This window comes from Euwallacea similis, chromosome 27 (genome assembly GCF_039881205.1).
Source record: "Euwallacea similis isolate ESF13 chromosome 27, ESF131.1, whole genome shotgun sequence".
In the NCBI taxonomy this organism is placed as follows: domain Eukaryota; kingdom Metazoa; phylum Arthropoda; class Insecta; order Coleoptera; family Curculionidae; genus Euwallacea; species Euwallacea similis.
In genome coordinates, this window is record NC_089635.1 from 599047 (window position 1) to 618344 (window position 19298).

The 19298-nt window shown below is 33.7% G+C and overlaps 1 protein-coding gene across 4 annotated transcripts in view; it reads left to right on the top strand.

Annotated features, from left to right (window-relative positions):
* Window positions 1-19298, top strand: part of LOC136417265 (neurotrimin-like) — a 118566-nt gene that overhangs the window by 90769 nt on the left and 8499 nt on the right. For 2 of the 4 annotated variants that reach the window (XM_066402877.1, XM_066402879.1), the window contains exons 6-8: window positions 5920-6087; window positions 6139-6264; window positions 18776-18913. In XM_066402877.1, the coding sequence (XP_066258974.1) occupies window positions 5920-6087; window positions 6139-6264; window positions 18776-18913 (432 nt within the window). The remainder of the gene's footprint in view (window positions 1-5919; window positions 6088-6138; window positions 6265-18775; window positions 18914-19298) is intronic. The other 2 variants (XM_066402880.1, XM_066402881.1) reach the window with 1 other exon arrangement.

Here is a 19298-nt window from a genome sequence, read left to right on the forward strand (position 1 = left end):
TTCGCCTTCTAATGAATAGTAATAGCTGGTGAGAGGGTGTTCAGTTTTTTCTTTCATAAAATTTGAATTAATTTCAACGCTAATGAGGATATTTCAAATTAAGATTACACCAGGTGCTCTTTTCATTCTCTTTTCTTGTTTAGAAACCATAACAGCCTCCTAATAACGTACGTGTAATTAAATCCACCTTGCAGTTTACAGCTAAGTAACTTCAAATCATGAAATCCAGTAAGTACACAATGGAAAGCATCTGACGGGATATCCATAACATTAAAAGGACTGTAACAATATCGGACGTTATACTAGTCTGCGGCGATCCAAAGTTTTGTTTTGGAAACGAAGGTTTCTCTGGAAAACTGAATGTTAGCACCGGCTCATATTCAGCTGCTTTCAACCGTTCAGATTGAACAAATAAATTAGATTCGCGAATTTCACATGTTTATAACAACCTTTGGTTTCAAAAGTTGCCATTATTTCAATTACAGATGATATTAATTTCCCGAATGATTTTAAGGAAATATACAAATTCGAGATATGTTTTAATAACACTCATAAAGTCAGAATTTATCCACATTGATTATTCAGCATTTAAGGTTCCGCAAGTCACGCATTCCATATTACCTAATGCTGAAAAATTTCAGAAAACATATTTTCAAGGAACATTCATATATGCATAAGAGTTATTTAAATCATGTAACTATAATATAAGTTAACAGTCTTAAATACCTATATATAGCTTGAAATTTGCGCCAATTTACTATTATCTCCGAAACAGTAAGAAACGCGTTGATCGGTCGTGAAATTGTTGCAAAACAACCATCTCAGAGATATGTTTATTAACTAGAATTCGGGTTATGGTAGTATAAATATAGCAATAAGGATACTAGAAGTTTCAAGATGTTCCACTAAAGATGCTAGCAGTCCTTTAAGGGATTGCCAGCAAGTAGGTGATCTTTACCAGAACAACTAAGTGAAGAGAACCAAAATATCTGTAAATAAAATTAAAGAGGAAAGTTGGTTAAAAGAAACTCAATTTATTAAAACATAAATACTTACTTCTGATTTAAGAAACCATCATTATCAATAAGATTTTTTCAAGAATTCAATACTGATAGAAATACGGATGTGACTATCAGGTAAAAAAGAAAATTTAACTAGAAAAGAAACATGCTCGGTTCTTACTAATTTTAAATCGAGATGTTGATCATCTTTTGGAAAATGAAATGAATAATTAAGCGTGGTTGTACAAGTAAGACTTAAGCTGTGCTGAACTTGAGCTTTTGCTCAATTGAGTATCCCCATAAAGAATCTATTGTTGTCAATTTAACTTTATCTGTGGCAGTAACGTCATTCTTATGGAACGGCAACTTTAACCTCAGCTTTTTTAAGTGAGATGAAGCTTACTAAAACAAATAACAAAGTTGTCAAAGCTTCAATTGAAGAGAAAAAACCGCGCTAAAAATGGATAGAGATATAAGTCAGAGCTAGTTAACCTCATCCAGGCGATATAAATATTTAATTATGGTTTTCCAGAATTCTCCAAGATGTGCAGAAGTTTTACTGCTTCAAAACCAAAGCTGGTTTGAAATCTGTGAATAATTAATCTAATCCCAGATGACCTAATTCTGCAGGCATTATCCACTCAGCAATCATATGCTGCACCTCAATAAAGCATTTCACTTGAATCCTCCGCAAATTTCCTCTCTGCTCTTTAAGGTAGTTATAGACCTCCCACTTGTTGACCTAAATCACACCATCCAATATATCCGTCGAGAATATAGTATCCTAAAGGTGTTAGTCCTAATCCGAAATCAACATAGGTGTTTTTGTATTAAAAAGGAAATTGTAGTTCGCTTTAGCAAGGACGCCCTCGGCACCTCGCTTGGAAAGGCAGGCCAGCGGAATTATTTAGCATACGGAAGGACTTCCAGAATACTTAATTATTTGCATCGTTTACTTTATGACCCAAACCAACCGAATCTGAATCGTCTCCCGAATTATAACTGCGAATTAGCTAATTGTTTGAGCAATTTGTTCTTGTTCGGTGTCGTGGCAGTCTCTGTTCAAACGAGATCCTAAGTTTTTTCGTATTCTACAGCCCCTATTTTTATGAACTCTTGTAGAATATAGCAATGAGAGGGATCGCATATTGAGCAATAAAAACTAAATTTTTACCCTCATGTATAACAGTACGACGCTGACAAATATTGAAGCGGAAAAATGGTACAACACTATTTTCCATGAATTCAAAAATTATTTTAAAAGTTAATAAACTTTTTCCCCTTCAAGTTGGCCAAACAACGTATATTGAGGTTCGTTTGCGCAATGCACCGTTTTCGAGTAAACAAATAAAAATCATTTCAAATCACGAAAAAATATTTAACCTAAACTAACCGGAACTGAAATCAATTTAATAAATAACTTGATAGTTGATAAAATTTTGTGTAACAAATACTTTTGATTCGAATCGCCAAGTTAAAGTTTTTCCTAAAATATTATATTTGCTTCAAAACGGTGCGTCGCGTAAAAGACACTCAAGAGAAGTTTTTCCTATTTTCCGTTTTTTATTTCGAGAGAAAACAGTGGCGTATCAATCGTTGTTTGAAAATTGTTCACTGAGATATGAGAATGGAAAAATTGCATTGATGAAATGTTAAAATTAATTTGTTTCTGACCGTGTATGGCCTTAGTCCTGGCAAGAATAAAATAGTGTCTTGTTACAATTTGGATGAAGACATTTTTCCCAGCACACCGCAGTCGTATTCACGAGAGTAAAAGCTGTTTACAAGAACATTTAGCTTTGAAGCCCCTTTAAATGCATAACATTGTGGGCCCCCGATGCTTACTGCCTTGCTTTGTAGAATTGTTTTCCATTTTAAAAGGAAAATCGTATTGATTTCTGATTAAATATATTAATTTACCGAATACGGACTTTTAAATCCGGCAGATTTTTTGGCGAGATAAAAAACGAATAAAGAGTCTCTTTGAACAGGTTTAAAAGGATTTCCATGCGATGAGAAAAACGTTATTTTGTTTTTATCAGATATTCTTCACTTTAACGAAGGAAGTTTTTTCCGACAGTTGTTTATTCATAGATTTATAAGCAACCTGACGACTTTTGACTGTTAGACAATTAAATCGGCTGTTAAATCACCATGAATGTCTCAAGATGACCTTACCTCGGTTGAATTGGCCTTCCATTGTGGCTCGTGTATAATTTTCAGCCAGTCCAGAGCCGTGTCCATTGTAGTGGTGACAGGAATTGCGCCGAGTTCCTATTATACAATGGATACTAATTTATATTGTTGACTGTAGCACTGCTGCAATATAAACAGTTCAGATATTGCTGCCCGTTTCACCACTATTTCACTCGAATAATAAAAATCCGGAATATCTAAATGTTTTATATCCAACATGAATCATCACTCGTAGCATGTTGCTCTTTTTAAAAGAAATTTCTTTCTTGTTCCACTAACAATTCATTTTTTTTAACTCTAATTACCTACGTCAAGACTGGGTTAAGCTACAAATCCAGAGATAGCCAATAAATAATTCCGGATCCTCAAGGGATTTTATTATTGTGTTTCATCAACGAGCTCCCCCAGTGAACATTTTTGAACTTCAGATTCCTCCGACTGATACGTCAGAAACGTAGTAGCTATTTAAGAGATAGAACTGCTCAACATTCATCCCTTTCTCCGAAAATAAGCGCAAATAATTTGAAATTAAAGCTGATTTGTTGTGCCCGTCGAAAAGACGTTGAATCAAACACATCGCTCTCTTGTTTCTTCTTGTCTTTAATTCTGACAAGATTAATGCCAGCTATCTTTCTTACGGCGTCTACATTACCTCCTATTGCCTTTCCAAATCACATACTATCCTGCCTTGCATTTAAATTATTTAAACAGGTATCAACCTGATTTTTCAGAATTACATTTTGAAAAACAAACGTATCTAATTTTTAAAATTTGGTTCTTGGTTAAAATAGAATAGCTGACAGAACTGAGCTAACAACTCAGAAATACATTATTAATGGGTATAAATACTAAATGCTGATTAATACTGTGATATTTTAATATTTGAAAAAGATAAATAGTAATTAAATAAATTTAATATTAAAATTAGCAGGCACATTGTTGTGTTTATTTTATATTATATTTCGACAAAAATTGAGCAAACCTAATAAATGTGATTAATTTCTAAACGTTTTAAACAAAACTATTTTGTACTGGAAAATTATATGTGTTAAATTCTTAAATAAAAGATACTAAAAGCTTAAATTTTATTGTCCAAAAGTATGTTATCTTTATAAAAAAATTTTAATTAAATTTAAAGATGAAATTTAAATTGAAAATCACGAAAATATGTATCAAGTTAGGCCGTATTTTGGAACCAAGAGATATCGGGACTCTAACTTTGCAAAATAACGAAAAATAGCTACCTCCTTCCTCCCTTTTCAAATTTTGTTTTCTTCTGTTTGTTAGTCTGACATCCTGATATGCACCATTGATTGTCTAGATATTTGAAGAGATCTTTCAACCCAGTTTGTGTAAGCTTATGAAGATCAACAAGATGATTAATTACAGCTATTACTTAACGCAATTGTTCTACAAGTTTTCCGAGATATTGTAACTCAAATTTTGAACACTGCCAATAGTAGATAAGCATTTCTCCCTCGTTAGTCTTCTTTTCCAGTCCAATAAACATATGTGGAATCTATATACATCTACATACTAAACTTAGCTCTGTTAAAACGATTTAGTGGTATTTCAGTTTTAAAAATCTTCTTACCCTCATTTTAAAGTCTGTAGCTCTTACTGTGATTAATTCGTTATTAACTAAAAGCTTTTTCTCCATAAACTTTGACAACCTGTCATATCAACGAGGATAATGATAGTGACTTCAAACTTGAAGATTATAATCAGGGTCCAACTACTTTCAAAATGAGGTCGACACCCCTTCCCATTAAAAATTTTGGGAGTAACTGTCACCCCTGTTCCGGAGTTGAAGTTGAAGGGTTGAAGATGCAATAAAAAATTTTTCCCCTCGAATCAAAAATCGACGGACTCGAGTATTTTTATACATTTTCATTTTAAATACTGAAGATCGATGTGCAAAATGTTCTTTAGGCTACCCTGTATATTGAATCTGGATTCCATAATTGAGTTTTTGGAGCTTTATACTTTCAGAGGCTCTGTTAAATCAATTAATTTAAAACCTACGTATATTAAACTTGGATTTCTCAATTGAGTCATTAAAAAATATTCAATTTTAGGGTTTATTTACGTCAGCTTCATTAAATAACCTTAGTCTGTTAAGAGTTTTACAGTGGTAATCGGAATATTTTCATAACGAGTAAAAAATGTATATAAGCTTTCCTATTTAAGCTTTAAAAACGTTTAGACAATAAAATAATCATAAGTTGGAAATCGACTTTATACCGTCCTATAAGGTAATTAAAGGACATTACACTAGCATAAACAAAAAATACCTGTGCATTTTCCATATTGCTCTATACCTTCTGCTAAATAGAAATGCATAACTAAAAACTTGTTAATTAATATGATGATAGAGCTGCGTATGAATTAGTATCGAAATTCGGGCTGAAACAGCCAAACATTAGCAAATGTAGCCATTTTAAGTCAACCAAAATAGATTTCACCAATGTACTCAACTTGATACACCGTAAACTTTCTAATTAATTGTTGAGAGCCACAGACAAATTTAATGTTATCCACATGACATTCGGACGTTGTTCAAAGTCACCGGTATTCAAATTCATAACTTACCATCGTGGAAATTAGATCGTTAATGAAATTACTTTTAACCCCTAACATTAGGCTTTGGAATTTATAGACGTAGAGAAGCGAAATAGTTTTGGTAATGTTTCGTAAATTAAAGGCAATGTGTTATTTTCAGTTCCTCCTATGTTGTGGATACCTCATCAATTGGTTGGAGCTCCTTTGGCTTATTCAGTGACATTGGAGTGCTTCACTGAGGCTTATCCAAGCTCCCTTAATTATTGGACCAGGGAAGATGGGCAGATGATTCATGAATCTAGGAAATATCACGCTGAAAATATTATAGGTACGTTTCAATGTTTTTGAGGGGTTTAATGTGATTGGTTATTAATTTAAGGTTATCCGAGTTACAAAATCCACATGCGACTAACTATCAACAATATCCAGAATAGCGACTATGGAACTTACAAATGTGTGGCAAAAAATCCCAGGGGTGAAACAGATGGAACTATCAGGCTTTACAGTGAGTATGCACGACACAGTTCCACTACTACACTATTTCCAGTTTTTATTTTCCATATCCAGGTGTGGTTATATTTGTGTTTTTATTAGAAACCTGTGAATTGGGTTCGGAAAATGTTTTTTCATTCAGTTATTTTCCCTAAGGGAGTAAAATTTTTGTTAGTTTATAAAGCTAAAAGAGTCCATACTGAGAATTATTCGGAAAGAAGAATGATAAAGATTCAAAAACAGAATTTCCTTTATATATTTGCAACGACCAAACATTATATAAGTCGAGAGATATCTGGCTTTCGACGGTAAATACGTGCATTTGTGGATGCCCGAATGAAAATATTTCTCATATTCTCCAACTCGGGACAGTTCTTTGATCTGCGTAATAAAATACCATATACGTGGAGCAGATTTCTTATTTGCGATTGGAAATATTGTCAAGGATGTTCATAAGTGATGAAGAGGGCAGAGATCAAAAGATTTATAGGTAATCATAGTCGTTATTTGGGTAAAATTAGTTATGTGATTCGGATCTAAGATACACAGGGTGGGCATTTTTGGTGAAGCATGTATTGCGATCTTGTAAATTACATTTTAGTTCCATCAGATTACACGTGAGACTTTTTTGTTAAGTGTTTTTTTTAAGGAAAATTCGAATTCGAGGAAATTCTTGTAAAATCCATGTAAATTCTATACAAATTCTATCCTTCTATTCTTGAAAATTCCTATCTAAATTGAGTTGAAGTTTGCAAAAAGTATTGAAGCAATAGTGATTGATACGAGAAAATTTGAACTAGAAACTTTCAAAAGTCACACAATATAAATTCAAAAAAAATTACGTCTAAATTCAAATCTTGTTACAAAATTTGGATTAATTAAATATTTGGATTTCGAAAATTCAAGGACAGTGTATTTTATTAAAATCAGCAATTACTGTCTCTAAGGGTTGTTATGAATTATATACGATTATGAGGATGATCATTCAAAAAGCGTGATCATTCAAGAAAAAAGCCTCAACTAAGCGTTGAAATATCAAAGCGTTTTTGTATAAATTAATGTGTTAATCTGTTTTGAGTTAGATATACAGGGTGTCCCAGGGAAAAATGTCCATCCTGAATATCTTCCTTGTTATTCGTTAAAAAAAACACTAAAACACGTCAACTTTGATAGGGAAGGGGACATCATTTGGTGAAAAAGTCGTTTTCGAAATGTCATCCCTCTACCCCTGGAGACTACCCCTTTGAAATTTTCAAATTGGAAGAGGGGTTGTGTTATAACTCATTTGAAAGATAATTTTATTCTCTACATGGTCAAGCTTCTATTTATTATTTTTGTACGTCGGTCTTGTAGAAATTAAATAAAAACCAAATAACTTGATTTTAACCATGAATATTATAGTAATAAATGCTGAAAGTGTAGTTAAACTCAAAACGTCTCGAAGCCCCAAAAGTATCAATAACAATCAAATTTCTAACATTGCATTTAAAATTGATAAACCCTAATTTTTTTGGAGGAACAATTTATTGATATTTTTCTCTACATTTAGTGGTTTTAGTACTTCGTAACAAGACAACTTTGCAGTTTGTCCAATTTTTAATCTGATCAAAATGGTGTATACGTTACAAGAAAGAATCGAGATTGTGAGTCTGTATTACAAAAACAATAATTGTGCAAGAGCGGCAGCTCGTGTCTTCAATTTAAATCAGCCTGATAAAAGAATATGCCACCCTTATGTATCTAAGTTGCTAATGAAATTCAACGAGACTGATTCCATCCAAAATAAAAAAACATGAAGTTGATCGCCCAATGAGAAGTGAGGAAGTCCAAATCGCGGTTCTGGGACATGTTCAAATGGACAACAGAACATCTGTACGAAAGGTTGCTGAGGAATCCGACGTTTCAAAAAGTACTGTTCATAAAATTTTAAAAAAAGTAAAATTCCATCTTTATATCATAAAACTAGTACAGGAATTAAATGAGGATAATTTCAACCGTCGATTAGAATTTTGCGAATCCTTTAATAACATGTTACATTTAAACAGAAATTTGTTGTATAATACAACATTTTCTGATGAATGTTCATTCTATTTAAATGGTGAAGTTAACAGACATAATTGTCGTTACTGGAGCGATGTCAATCCTCATTTGTTCAGAGAGACCCATACACAACAACCTCAAAAATTGAACGTTTGGGCAGGAATTTTGGGTGATCACATAGTTAGACTATTTTTCATTCTTAGAAACTTAAATAGAGAAAATTATCTACAACTTCTACAAGATGCCATATCTCCCAGGATAACTGAAATACTTGAACAAGATCCCCGCCTCTTAGAACAAGTATTAGTTTTTCAACAGGATGGAGCACCTCCACACTACACTGCTGCTGTCCGACAATTTCTTGATGAAGAATTCCCTAGAAGATGAATTGGCAGAAGAGGTCCAGTGGAATGGCCCGCGAGATCCCCTGACCTTAGTCCCCTGAATTTTTCCTTATGGGGACATTTGAAGACCAAAATCTATGCCACCCAATCTAATTCCGTCGAGGAGTTACGTGCCCGAATCGTTGAAGAGTGCAGATTAATAATAACACCACACACATGTTAGGTAATGTGCGACGACATTTTGAGGATCAGCTGTATATGTGCATGGAAGTCAATGGAGGTCACTTTCAACATCTATTACGATAAAATAAATAAAATACAAGTAAAATGGTTAAAATAAGTTATTTGGTTTTTATTTAATTTTTACAAGACCAACGTACAAAAATAAAAAATTAAAGCTTGACCATGTAGAGAATAAAATTATCTTTCAAATGAGTTATAACACAACCCCTCTTTCAATTTGAAAATTTCGAAGGGGTAGTTTCCAAGGGTAGAGGGGTGACATTTCGAAAACGACTTTTTCACCAAATGATTTCCCCCTCCCTACCAAAGTTAACGTGTTTTAGCGGTTTTTTTAAAACAAACAACAAGATATTCAGGGTGGACACTTTTCCCTGGGACACCCTGTATAATGATAAATAGCATATGGCTTAATCAATGTCCTTCGTTTATAGTTGATCGCGAGTATTTTTCAACAATCATGTGTTATTATTTCCTGAGTTTTCCCCATTTCAACATCCAAATATTAATAATTTGCAGTTAGAATAGAACTAACATTAGCATACATATCAAGCCTCTCTCAAGGGTTTTTACAAACTTACTTTAATAGGAGTTGGATCTTAATATTACATCACGTCTTATTCTTGAAAATGATGAAGAAAACTCACTGAATTGATAAATACGTTTCACGAATAACTCAATTGAAAATAATTTACTCGTAAGGAGATTGTTTTACTGTTTAGAGTGAAAAGGGAGGGGAATTTTCTAATTTTCGAAAACGTCTTTTCTTCCATTTAAGGGACAAGACGAAAAAAATTATTTTTTAATTTCATAGGACATAAAAAGTAACTTCTGGAGCAGATGACTCACTAAAATTGGTGGCACAGCAAGTCTCTAAAAGTAGCTGCATTTTTTTAAATATTCGGACGTAAGACGTCAGTATTATTTTGCGAGCTTCATCTAAAGTTCAGTCACGCCCCCGGATTTAGTGGAAATGTATTAATCATAAAATTTTTTTTTCAATATTATGAAGTTTTGAATGTTTACTTTTAACATTATTTCATAGGATCTTCTCCTTTTGAAGTTCTATTACGGCTTTAATTTTTCTGTAAATGTATTAGTAATGTTCAGTTACTATTGGAACATAAATTCGATTTAAGAACAGTGTAGTACCAAGGAGTATTTTTATCTATTCTAAGTTTTCATTCGCTTTTATGAATCTCTTAATATTTAATATAAAATCTAATCCAGAATATTATGTTTCGGAATTTTATCCTTCAAAAAAGTACTAAGAAATTTCTGTGACTTAGAAAATGCTTAATTTTTTAGAACAATTGAAGATTTCTAATTTTATAGAATTTTATATTTTAAGTATAATTATAATATTATTTTAAATCAATATTTTATATAATAGTATAGAAATAGTTTTGTCTACCCACGGTACATGTCTTAATAGTAGAATTGGTAGGCAAGCAAATGTATACCTGCTCAATCGATCCAGACGTTAATCAAATTACATCGGTACAGTGGGGATGCATAAATTGTTTAAGCATCCCCTTCAATATGCAAATAAGTTTGCAAACTCTTATTCTGATTGTGTTTTAATTCGTTCCGCTTGTTCCTATTCTCTCGTATTACCACTTACGGGAACAATATTGCCAATATTAATTAGTCACATTATGATACTGGGGCAACTTAAACTCGTGTATATCCGTCTTTTTGGCCAGAAATTCCCCGGGTGTAATTAATTTTATTAAATAATAATCCCCGATCCTAAAAACAGTAATTCGAGGCAAGCCACCCTGAATTCAAATTTTTTAGCTTTGTGATATAACAGGAGGTTTTTTCGTGATTCTAAGGGTAATAGGAACAGAATGATGTGGCAGCTCTGGAAGCGGCTTATGCGAAGAACTTGACAAATGGAAGTCTCGTGTCGCTTCGACCGGGTATTTAGTAGATAATTTGAATGATCCACCGGAGGACGTGATCTCGTATCGAGATTGGGACAATAATCTGTCGGGCTTCGTCCATGCAACTGGACCGGACACTGCAGCTCAATTATTTAGTTTCCGGTTTAGCCATTCAACTATTGCCCGTTTCGCCAACTATTACAACGTTTAACTGATCTGCTGCCATTCATTTATTTACCCGCTACATTAATTCTCTAAGAATCTTGCAGTGTTAAATGAACAATTAAATCACCCAACTCGCCCTATTATGTTAAATCGCTAATTGAAAACTCATGTTTACTAAATCCCTCAGACATGTAGGTACTTTGGCGGGCATTTCGAACTAGTAAAAGAAGGTTTGTGCACATGCCTTTCAGCTAATGGATCCCTAAGTATATTGCGTCTTCAGGAGAATTGCATCTTCAAATATCCACTTTTAACCCAAATTTAAGCAGGGCTGTTAGTTTTTTTTTCAATAATCTCACAATCATTGAAACAAGGCTCAAACAATTATATATCTTTTTCACAATTCTCCAAAACATGGATATGTAAACAGTGTTGTGATATCTCTTTCAATTTCCGAGATGGGTTCACATTAATGTTAATTTTCGTGATTTTTGACACAAATTGCAGCTTCAAGACTATTGGTCTTCAAATGACTCATCCAGAGTAAATATTTCAAACAGAGTTTGTGGGCCAATAATTGGCCAAAAAATATATAAAATTAATCGTTTGGACGCAACGGGTTGTGATTTTCTTCTACGTTCCGAAGTATCATTTTGCTTCAGTTAAATGTCCCCAATCAAACGAAGTAGCCATGCTAATGGATTCGATTTTTGCGATCTATCCATATGTGAATTTTTTGCTAGATAAAATAAATCGAATCATCTGGAGTTAGTAATTTATCCTTAAGTAGAAAAATCCGGGCTGGCTTTTCATTCCACACATCGCAGCGACAAGTTCATTTCCTCTCACCCTTTCAATGAAATAATCCTTTTTTCCTTTGCGAAAGCCAAGGGCCCCATCTGGTTTTGATTCATTACGTTGTTAACATTCTTAATAAGGCTTACAACGTATAAATCAGAGCAGAATGTTACCATTTTACGCTAAGGACCATCTCTTTTCAATTATCGCCCTTTTATGGAAAAGTAATCGCACAACACTACTCTGCGGGATTTTACGACCGCGTCATTAGAGCTAACCATCTTGAACCTAAAGCACTAATGCTACTGGCGACAAATAAAGTATTAAACCTTGAAGTTTGTATAACGAGACATGCTGCGGTGTTCGGCCCTACTGAGTAACGGAAATCCAACGTTTCAAGCTTTACTCTTTCAGAACGAGTTTTCTACCTCCACTAAAGGTATTCTCAATAAATAATTTCAATTGCTTATAGATAAATTGCTTTCATCAGGCATTTAAGCCGGTATCGGGAAATAGCGGCATGTGTGGCGTATTATTCCGGGATGATCACGGTAACGAGTAAAAGTCAGCAAGTAAACTATCTAGACGTTCGTCCAAGTCAAACTGTTGCTATAGCAACGACACGTGTTGAGCATGATGTTATTTTGTAAATCTTGTCACGTCGTGAGATAAAAAAGGACCTCTGGGAAGAAGCACAACGAGACAAGAAGGCACTAAGATGGGTTTATATGTTTCGGCTTTTGGTTAGGCTTTAGCAACTGGATACATTGCTCCCGAATAATACTAATTTTGCTCTCTTAACTGAAAATTTCGGGAATAGTTTAATATTAAGTTTGCCAAACTCGGCACTAACACCGATAACGACGCATTCAGCCCTTAAAGAGATTTCAACTTAATACGTTCCCCATTCACGTACGAAAAAAGTCTCTAACTAACCACGATTGAGAAAGTCGAAAGCCGAAATTATAAAATTTGCGGTCCCGGCACATATTTAGCCGAACTCACGATTTTTCTCCATCGACCAAGCTGCTTCATCGTCATTTTGCTAACGTAATTTTCTTTTGCTACTTTTAAATTGAAAACTCTGATACTTGATTTTAAATTTGCTTCCTAAATAGAAAAACTTTTTTTCCGAAAATTGTAACCTATTAGACCGATCAAAAACTATTAGAATGTACGTATATCACGTTTTAGTATTTTAATAATGAAAAAATATGTGTATACAGTTAATTTTTATCATTTAAAATAAGCAAATAATGGCACTATACAGAGGCGTTGGCAATTAACTTGTTGCCTTTTTTACATTTACAATCAAAATTGTGAAATATCTCAAATAGTAAGAATATACCTATCCTCTTTAGATATTTTGAGGAAAATTTCCAAAAATTCCCTCATAAAGGCTAAAAAGCTAGATCCTAATTGGTCTCAGTTTGAAAGCTTGCTCTAAATTTTTTGATAAGTACAGTATTGAGGGTTATAGAATGTTTCCTTTTAGGCCTGCCTTTTGAATTAACTAAAAAAGCAATAGTAAAGAAGATAAATTCTGTCTATATGTTATTTATTACGTGTATCGTTAAAGTGGAGAAAATAATTCTTATATTTTTTTATTAACATTGAATATAATTTTGCAACGTTGCTAATTGGACGATTTTTAGAATTGAGGTAGGTTTGTTGTATTGATTTGTTTGTATTTCAAGTTGAAATTTAGTTTTTCTCGTTCGATTATTGCTCCTTAGTCATTCTTTCATTAGTGTGTATACAAACGTATTTTTTCATTAGTTCATAGGGTTATTCAGATTTTAATTGGGAAAAATCAGTAAGCTGTAGAAATAATAGGCTAAATAGCTCCTATCATTCATGAGATATTTCACTGAGTTTTTAGGGTATGACTAATTTTACAATGTACATCATAAGGTGTTTTCAGTCATCGGTCATCAACAGGGTGATGCTATTTCTGGATACATCACCGTTGTACCACACCAAACTTTTTTGTGGTATGCTACTGGCCGTTCATTTCAAGAAGCTTCAATTTCTTGTTCAATTAAGATTCTTTTTTGCCATTTAAGGTTTTTGTGTAACTGTAATTGTTTTTCAGAAATAAGATAGAAAACTTTGTTCGCTAATTCGTCAGCATTCAGAAACCGATGTAAAAAAAGTCAATCGACTAGAGTCAATTGAATAAACTAATTTAGTGCACTTTTTTTTAATTAAAGAAGGATTTCAGACTTTAATAAATTAATCAGTATCGTACCAGAAAATGATTGAGGTAGTAAAACGGGCCTGACTGCAGAAAAATACTCGGCATGATGCTATGACATGACGGTCGGTAAAGAAAAAATAAATAATTTGATTGAACGTAACTTTATTTTCTGAGCAATGTATTCATAATCAAATAAAAATAAACACGTAAATAGACCATACATATTTCAGGTAACAAAAATGGGAAAATCCAATGTAGTGTTGGTTGTTTTTGTTTATAATCACTCCCCAAACAAAACGAAACAATGCCATAACACAACCAATAGGGTGAGCAATGCCACAAAGACCGGATTTCACAATGTTACTTCAATGAAAATGAAGACAATTACAGCCATTGAGTTGACTCCACTGTTGATTGTCATAACTAAGTGAACCGGAACCAAAAACAGCAAATAGTACAGAGTAAGCTCGTACAAGGAAATCTTTAGTACTTTGTGATACGACTTCACATACACAAAATTCAAGTTTTGGCAGTAAACATTTTTTTTTAAGTTGAGATTGATCTGGTTTCTGCCTGGAAACATAGGTAAAAGTTCAACTATAATAATTATAGAAATACATAAATAAATAATGCCAACTTTCTCCAAACGTCGACGTATTGTTGAAATTTTTCAAATATGTTAAATAAACATCTATTCGAAAAAAAGGTAAAGTTAATATTTTAATTTTGACCGGCAATATTGCTTTAATCTTTCACAGCTGTTTGTTTTGTAATTTTAGGAACAAATAATGAATAAGTAAATGTCCAATTTTCCTGAAGTTCTGATGTGTGACATCAGTGGCCTAGTTGTTTTGCTAGGTGACCGTCTAAAACACACATCAGTATCCCAGGAATTCATAAAAGAATTTCTCAAAATTCAAGCTTTTACCTGTAGTAAATGTATTAAGAAGGGAAAGTTGACGATCGTAGTCATTATACCGCCCCACAGAAATTTATTAGCTATTACTTATAGCTATCCTCTCATATAATATACCCAAAAAATTACAGCTATAGCCGAAGTGTCTGGAAATCTGCAACTTTTCCTTTTATTTTTCTGTCGCCTTTAAAATTATTCCGAATAATATCTAAATCACCCTGTTTACAGTAGAGACGAAAAGAAATTTACGATATTTTATTATAACTGCTCAACCTCAAGATAAAAGACAATATCAAATACACGTTCCGTAAGGCGTACTCATCCATTGCAAATCAGTTTGGAATCGTGAGCCAATATTATGTCTCGTGAAAGCTTAATCTACTATAATCAAAATGTTCACAGTACCAGCGCATTTGTCAGTGGATTGAAACACTGAGCCTTAATCAAACCGAAACCAAAATTTCAAATTATAACAGGAGAACTGTAAATTTTATTTACGTATTGTTATTCTCTTTGGTCTTTTATAAGAGAAAGTTTCTTAACTAGATAAAAACTAACTTAATCATGGGCGAGGCAAACAAGCAGTCATTCGACTTTTAAAACAACTACTAAAATTCATAAGATATGAAATACTGGCGCACATCTGTTCAGCTTATTGTTGTATACAACTTTTCTATGGGAATTACTTTTCCCTCTCAGACTGATATCGGATGTATTTATGACACGCTGCTTGCCTCGAAGCATCTATTTTTGCCGCTTTATCCAGCTTGCTCGGTCTCTAATTAGTTATTTTCTCGAATTTTCTTTTGCCTAAAGCATAAAGACCACTTACGTTGGGGATAAAGAATTGTAATACTACAGGAGCATTTAAAATACCAGGCACGCGTCGATCTAGAAGAGGAAAGTTCTAAAAATGTAATTTACAAGATTCCGTGGAAACTGAAAAAGTTTATATTGGTTTCACTTCTCACAACCTCGTGACATTACGCCGCAAACATTATATTAAAAATCCACCGGATGTCTCACGTTCGCACGAAAATGGAGACGTTTTCCTGTCTTTGCGAATATACTTATACTATTTATCACCTTGCGGCTTAATATGTTTCTCATCTTTGACACGTTTCACTCATATAATCTAAATGAAGGTAGAAATAAATTTGCTTAAATCCTCGAGAAATATTTTCCTCGGATATTCTTTTTCGCAAATTCCTCAAGTGACTTATATTTGAAATGAAAACTAAACGATAGCAGTGATGGAAATATGGCTCGGCCAAGATCTTTTTTGTCTCTAAATATTATAAAATCCACCTGAGTGTATCCTCAAGAAAATAATAAAGCACTCACTTAAATTAAAATCTTCAAGAATTAAAAGGGCAAAGATATCTATACCGTTATGAAACTAGACAGTTTTCTCAGAAAGTTTTTACATTTTACCCGCCCGAAAACAAATAAAGCTCGCGTTGATATAAATTGCAATAAGAATTTGCTTATTTTTCTCTCCACCTTTATCAAAGGCGCAAACTCCAGGGATGTGGCCCGCACATTTGATAGTAAAAAGCAGAAATTTGTAGCAATTAATTGCGGCGGAATTTCGATAAATCTGCATAATAATTTTTATTTAGCAATGTCGATTGGTCACATGTTGACATGCTTGGGGTTTGGAAATAGCATTACGGGACACCTGTCGCCATAGGGTAGGGTTGAAATCGTTTCCAACTTCCCATGGAGGCAAAAATCGCGGGCAAAGCCGAGTAATATATGATCCGGTCATGCATTTTGTGACATTATTTTTTCAAATCGCTTTGCTGCAGTTTAAAATATTAACTTTGGAGCCGTATTTTTTAATAATAAACGCTGCGAAATGGGTTTACTTTATAAATGGATGGATTTGGGAACGTTTATTGTTTAGTATGCTTTATGTAAAACTGTTGACGGGGATATAGGGTTTTAGGGGGAATATTTGTTTAATTAAAATTGTTGCAAAACTCCATTACTCGAGAAAATCCATATAAAATTGAAGCACCTCACGCTGGGAAGTGGAAGCCGTCAATCAGATGGCATGTCGTCTTCAGTGGCAATATAAAGGATCGTCGACAAATTTGGCGACGTTCAAGCAAGTCATCCAACACCGCACCTAATCGAGTTGTACCATTCAATCAGTGTCACTGTTCAAATCCAGCAATTCATCAACGATAAAATGAAAATGAATATGTCGTCGTACGTTGCAAATTGTCACACCACGGTGCCGTACCGATATGCGAGCAGCCATATTATTATACTCTTAAATAACAGTAAGGCGCAACCACGAAATATATGCCCCAGTTTATTACTCAGTCGTGCCAAGGTTTTGCACTTTTCAACAAAAGGTATTAGATGAAAAAAATCCTACCACTTTTACATTCAAGTTTCTTTCAGGGCCTTTACGCATAGAAAAGCATCTATCCTATTACATCTGCTTTGTGATGATAGCCATATTATATGATTAATAAGTAGATACCTACTACACTTTCTGTTGTACAGAGTCATTCAGCGGAAATTGAACAGCACCGTTTACATATTACCTGCACTTTTACCTATATCATTCCAAAGATGCAGGGTTCGTCATAATCGAAGAAAATAATTTTTTAAGAAATGAAAATTGTTGGACTTTCCTTGTGTTAAGTCCTGTTATACGACATTTCGAGCAGTGACTAAGAGACTAATGCTAATCCTAAGATTATTCGCTTGTCTACTAATTAGCCACCCTCGCGTAAGTTGGCGACGAAGCTATGCGCAACCGCCCAGCACAAGATCGGCTCAGCGTGTCAGCGGTTGCCAGACCGAAGCGAGGTGCAACCTCCATTTATTGAAGACATCTGGATTGTCTCTTCAGAGGACAACCGTCTTTAATAAAAACCATATATATCAAGGCACTATATACTTATTATTAAAAAAATATTGTTCTTAAATGTCGAAAGGTTAATTGGCGTGGTTTATTACTGTTATGAACCTTAAAGACTTAAAAAACTGAACAAATCAAAGTTATGCTCAAAGTTCCAAATTCGCTTCACTAGATAGATTTATAAAACTTGAAGTGAGGTGGCTCAAGAATTGTCGCTATATACCTCGCTGTATTTCTTCAATTCAAATGGAATACACTCAAGGGTCCCATGTAAGAATCCGCTATGTTTGCTGGAAACTTAAAAAGGTTTAAGTCATATACATATTCCCATGTAAATTGTTGCTTTTAGAGTTAAAAGTCAAATATAGCCAAACCTGATATAATATTCTTGGATTTCACACAAATGGAAACTACTACATAACATCTACATACTTTAATGTACATTTACTAACTGGTAAATACATAAAGCATGTCTAAAGCATGTCGAAATATAACCGAAGGATAATAATTTCCTTTATTTGTAACGAATGTATAGTGCCACTTACACTAAGTTCTTTGCACACTGCCAGCAGATTTTTGCACCAAAAGATTTTTCTCTAGAACACAAATATTTTATTTTAAAGCTTTCGCCATTCGAAATCAAATAGCAGCTATATTATTTTGAATTATGTTACGTAACACTTAGCTTATATTCCCACGAGCACTTTTAGATAATAAGCTTTGATAACTCTGAACTGAAAGGAACGAAGAAATTTAGCCCTCCAACTTAATCGCTTTATTAGGGCTCATCTTAAATTCTTCAACTTTCGCTTTGCTCATCTCTGTTTGGCAGTCTGCAATAAACTGTACCCCACAGGAATCAAAATTAGACATAAGAACTTCAATTTTATACTTATATATTGTTTTAGAGTTATTGAAGCATTATTAGATTTGAGATCATTCCGAACTTTTCGTGAATCGTGAAACCAGATTTTTGTCGGGTTAATAAGGATGATCCCATTTCTATGAATTTTGATCAGTCCTGGGCGACTGAAGCATGTTTTTGTCGCAGTATCATCACCCCCCACTACATCTCCAAAGCCTACGACCACCGAAACACCTAGTAGAGTGAAAGATTGGGGATTGGGAGATTTGAACAACTCTGTTTATGGAAACCCGTCTTCTTTGACGATACATCTTGATAATAAAGGTATCGTGTCCTTATTTTATTAATTATGCTTTAAGATCAAAGAAACAACAGTTTGCTTGAGCACAACTTGCATGTTTTATCAGCTGCTTTGCAGTAAAATGGTATATACCCAATATAAGCTATTTTTATTGATTTGATTAAGATATGTTTCTAAATCGACAGGTATATAAATAAGAATAACATCGCAAAGGAAACTAATAGATGAAAGATAAAAATATATCATCCGTGATATCTCCGTAGAAATCTGTCTACACAAGGGGAAAAACCTTTTTAATTTTCTTGTTTATAGTATCGTTTATAGCTTTCCCATATTGATACGTTTATTGGAATTTTAGGAAGGAGTTTATACAGAAACTTTTGCCCTTTTCGGCTATTGTTTTCCCGA